The sequence below is a fragment of the Sander vitreus genome, chromosome 14, assembly GCF_031162955.1.
Source record: "Sander vitreus isolate 19-12246 chromosome 14, sanVit1, whole genome shotgun sequence".
NCBI lineage: Eukaryota > Metazoa > Chordata > Actinopteri > Perciformes > Percidae > Sander > Sander vitreus.
The window spans coordinates 10,499,278-10,504,424 of record NC_135868.1 but is presented as its reverse complement, the minus strand read 5'-3'; the positions used below and the strand labels follow the sequence as shown (position 1 = coordinate 10,504,424).

The 5,147-nt window shown below is 40.0% G+C and overlaps 1 protein-coding gene across 2 annotated transcripts in view; it reads right to left on the bottom strand.

Annotated features, from left to right (window-relative positions):
- Nucleotides 1-1,838: 1,838 nt before the first annotated feature.
- csnk2b (casein kinase 2, beta polypeptide) overlaps nucleotides 1,839-5,147 on the bottom strand; it is a 10,332-nt gene continuing 7,023 nt past the window's right edge. For both annotated transcript variants that reach the window (XM_078267569.1, XM_078267570.1), the window contains exon 7: nucleotides 1,839-4,202. In XM_078267569.1, coding sequence (XP_078123695.1) covers nucleotides 4,112-4,202 — 91 coding nt within the window. In that variant the 3' untranslated portion in view covers nucleotides 1,839-4,111. The remainder of the gene's footprint in view (nucleotides 4,203-5,147) is intronic.

The following is a 5,147-nucleotide window of genomic DNA, read 5'->3' as shown; positions in this document are numbered from 1 at the left end:
TATAAAAAGCAGAACATCTCATTTTGTTGTTTTGCAACATGAAATCACCTGATCAACAGAAAAAAAGACCTTTTAAAGTGGAGACAGATCAGTACAAAGGAATCTAAAATAAGAGACGAGTCAGCGCGGAGACCAAGAAACCTATGACACTTCATAAGCTTCAGAGGCTGAGATTGGATAAACTGCATACAACTACAGTTGGACTGGTGCTTCATGGGAGAGAGGCAAAAATAAAACCACTCCTAAAACAAGAGTCAAGAGTTTTAGACCGTAGTCTGTTTGCTAATTAGCACTAAAAGTACAGCTGAGGCAGATGGGAATGTCGTTACAGTAGTTTAGCAGGTATTTGGTCAAAAACCAAAGTGTTGGACAATTTGAAAATATCCTTTAAGTTATCATTATTCATCCTATCATCGTTTGTTTCACAACATGAATGTGTGTACAAACTTTTAAGACAATCCATCCGCAAGATGTCAGATATTTCTATCAAAACTAAATGTCAACCTCATGGTGGTGCTGGAGGAAAAGTCAGGGGATCAGCAGAGTCAGTAGAATTCATCCTCTGGGGATCATGAATGTCTGTACCAAATTTCATTCCAATGCATTTAATAGTCATTGAGGTATTTCAGTGTGGACAAGAACAACCAACGGACTACTTATACAAAGTATTTTGTATTTGTTATTCACTTTGACATTTCATTTTCTTTTCTGTTGATTGATGTCGAAAAAGCCACATTAAATCTACTTTGCTTCAATGTTGTAGTACAATAAAAAAACATGAAAACTTCCAATAGGGGGTGAACATTTTTTATAGTCACAGTAGAAGGCTAAGTTACCAAACTGGCTGCTATATATCAGCTTTAATGAATCTCCAACAGAATTTGTAACATTCTTGCTAACCTCAGCACAGACTGAAGCATTGCATGTGGAGAGTAAAGAAAAAAAGAGAGAAAAAATGCAAACACTCTCAGAGCTGTTTTCTTGCCACATTTGGAGATTTGTTTCCAGCCCAACACACAGACACCTTTGTCAGACTATTGGAGGAAGAGTCTGCTCTTGTACAAAAACTGGAGACACTCACCAGCTACAAAAATGGGGGATTCCTCTACACAAAGTTAAAAGGAGTTACCGAGAGAAAAGGAGTCCCAAGCTGTGGTTTGAGGTTATCCTGAGTCATAACGGAATCGCCTCCTCTTCCTCTGGAAAAACTGACAGGACACGCCACATGAAGACAACTTAGTCCTTCCAGTCATTTTTTTTGCCATAGACAGCTGCCAGGCAGAGGGGGAAAACAAGTTTGTATGAGTCATATGTAAATATCCATACGTTTCTATGGCTTGAACTGGATCTAGTATGGATTGTGTACTAGATGTATTGTGCTTATTTGTAATTTCCATTCTGACATCAACTATATCAAAAGGCTAACGGACATCCAAAAGCTAATTTAAAAAGTAATTACAAAAGCCTGACTGAGATCTTATGATCTTGTCAATGCAGTTAGATGGCGTTAATTTGTTTTTGTGCGTGTTTCCCAACCAATGCTGTTACTCAGTCATGTGAAATGTCACAGCAACCACACCCAGAATTCAGACAACCATCATTTTCATCACCACAGGGAATCTTCCTACAACCTCAAAAACACATCAACACTAAGAATGCAGCTACAGTTGTGTTTTAGAATTCCTCTGTTACAGTACATCTTCATATTTATGATTTAAATCCAACTGCTACAATAAGTAGTGCCTTGGACATATTTAAATGTAGAAGCATTAAGTTCTCTACTGACACTATGTGGCAGGAGGGCAGAACTGCAGTCTTAAAGATAAAGTACAAAAGAGTATGAAAAGAAAATAGAAGTTTATTGAGAATTCTGAATCCTGCTCACCCTTCCACAGTAGCAGAAAGACAACAACAACACAGTCATTAGTTAAAATCTGGACACATAAATACCGCTTCTCTTGTATCATGAAATCCAAAAACAATCTATTTCAGTCACACAAACTTAAAGAGGGGAGGGAGTGAAGAAAGGGCAGCTGAGTCTCTGCCCCATTGCTTCAGAAACAAAAAAATAAGCGGCTGGTGGTCGGTCTGTCTCTAACCCTGAACATAAATAATGAGACTGTGCTGTGGAGAGACACCAGTAGGATCAGTGCAGTGGTGGAGTGAGCTGAAGGATTCAGATTGTCTAAATTCCTCTTTCTCCGGGTCTCCTCCTTGATCTTCGCAGGAATAGTTTGACATTTTGGGAAATATTTGCATTTAGGCAGAGAGTTAGATGAGCAGACAGACACCACTCTCATATCTGTACGTTAAATATAAAGTTACCACCAGTAGCCAGTGAGCTCAGCTTAGCAAAAATACTAAAAACAGGGGAAAACAGCTAGCCTGGCTCCATCCAATGGTAATAAAATCCACCTACCAACAAGTTGTATTTGTTTGTTTAATACGTAGAAAAAAGTGTAAAAACTATTTGCATTTTTGTCATGGGCCAGACTATTTCTTTGCAGGGACCAGTAACTTCCTGGAGTCACTACTGGTTGCCCATCAACTGCTAATCAGCTCTAAGCCCCTCTAAAATGGCAAATTGTCATTTGCATTTTTGTACCGATTAAACAAGATATGTGTTAATTAGTGATATTTAACTACTAGAAGCAGCTCTATAGCTAACTAATTAACACTTTATATTTCGTTTCTTTAATCTGTACAAGTGTTCAAGTGTAAAAACGACTGGTTGTGGTGTTCCAGCCCGGTCTTGGCTTGGACTAGTAACTTCCTGGAATGAAACGATGGTTGCCTAGCAACTACTAACCGGCACATAACCCTCTGAAAACCTGTGAAATGCTGCGAAAATGGGCTGGTAGGAGGACTTTGTTACCTTAGGACAGAACTAGCCAGGCTAGCTGTTTTCCCATTACCGATAACCATGTTAAGTAAAGTTAACCAGCCGCTAGCTAGTCTTCTGATCTACTCTCTGCCAGAAAGCAAATATGTGTATTCCCCAAAATGTCAAACTATTTATTTTAGTGAGATGAAGCTATGAGGGAAGGGGGGTGATAATACAAACACAGCTAAGCCGGCTGCTGCAGGAGGGGACACGTCTCAGAAAAATGTAGCACAGGTTATATTTTTACTTCAGGACCAATACAGACAGTTGTTTGACACACGCACAGACAGCTGGAGAAATGACGCAGGCTGATTCCAATTGTCTGAACGATTCAGAATTCATGTTAGTTAAATCTATTTCTACTTTACCTCCTCTAACAGCAGAAGAAAAAAAAAAAAAAACATTGTTGCTTGTGTCTCTTGAAAAACAAACAATCTGGGTGTGTTCTCTGAATCTTAAGGCAAATTTAACAGAAAGCTTTGTGCAGCAACACCACAAAACATCAGACAAACTGGTAACCAAATTCTTTCAAACGAGTCATACAGAAAGACACCCACCGTCCAAACTGTCTCTGCGAGTGCCAGCCTGAGTGTACATGCATGGGGGGGCTAATGGGAAGAGGAGGCTTCCAATGAAGGAGGGTTTACCACCACCCTTTACCAAACTGTGCCAAATACAGAACAAACGCAGAGCCAGAGGTGAAAGCTGACTCAGCCGTTGCACTCTCTTTAGCTTTCCGCCCAACAGCCATGGACATAAAACCTTTTCTACGAGGAAAAGTTCTCTGTAGTGTCCCACTGATTATATAATTTTATCATCACCGTGCTCGTGAACAGCAGCAGCAAGAAGCCCCTGGATTGTTCAGCTTCCTCTTAGCCTCACCTCCTGTTTTTGGCACTGATGAGTTTGGTAAGGTACATGCATGGAATCCCAAGTGTGTGGATGCATTCATGTATTTCTGTATGTATGAGCGTGTGTGTGTGCGTGTGTGTGTGTGTGTGTGTGTGTGTGTGTGTTTAAGATCATGGCTGTGTGTTTTTATGTCTCCCTCACACTCAAACATCTTTACACTTTTTCATTTGCCCTAATCTAAACCAAAATAATACAGTCTTCAGGGTTGGGAGGGGGCACCTGAAAAGCTGTGTAAAATGCAGGTGACCCCTCCCCTTCTGATGGTAATTCTTCTCTCTCTACGAATCTTCCTCCTCCATCTCTGTCCAGGGCGCTCTAGCGGATGGCCTTGACGGGGCTCTTGAAGCTGGAGGCGGCTTGCAGCTGCAGCTGGTAGGCCATGGGATGGATCTTGAACCCGTACAGCCTGGAGAAAGAAGAAAGTGACAAACAGGGGTGAGCGTTTCTTCTGGCCACTGTTAATCAAACATGATTATAAAGTCCAGAGTGGCACAAAAGCATCAAATATTAACTTCAGATAAAATCGAGATGCACACTGAAACTGATGAGGCTGTGTACATTGTGATCATTGCTGTATTTGATTTTAGGGAGAGAGCAGTGATGTATGATCTTAAGCTCTCACGGTTTCCCATCACCCCACCCAGACTGCCCCTCACATGACGTTCTCTGTCAACAGATTGAAATGGGATGCAAGAAAAGAAGGTGGATGTGAGAAAAAATAGACTTGGGTGTCCTAAAGTGATCAGGAATCTGCTGACATTGTCTCAAATTAATTTGTTGCATCACATTTAGCAGATTCTCTAGGTCTGAAACAATTAGTCGCTTAATCGATCGACAAAATAATAATCAGCTACTATTTTAATAACAGAATATTGCATTCCCTAGTTTCAGCATCTAAATGGTGAGGATTTTCTTCTTTTCTTTGTCTTATGCGATAGAAAACTGGTTATCTTTAAGTTTTGAAAAAACAAGCAATTGTATATCATGTCCATTGGCATTTTTCATGTGCATTTTAAACAATATTCTGAGGTTTTATAGAAGAAAAAAAAAAAACTATGACTCTATTCACTGAGAATCTAATTGGCAGATTAATCGATTGTGAACAAAAATTGTTACTTGCAACCCTAATAACTAACTCTGACACTAATTTCAGTACATCCACCAGCCTACAGTGTAGGGCTACATAATTCTAACTACAATCATCAGGGCGATCAACAACACATGTTCTATTTCATCAGTCGGATCCACATGATTCACAGTATTTGGTCCCAATCAGTATAAATGCTGTGATTGGTGGACTCTTTCCTTATGATGCGTTATATTTCTTATGGTGAGAACAGTTAGACACAGC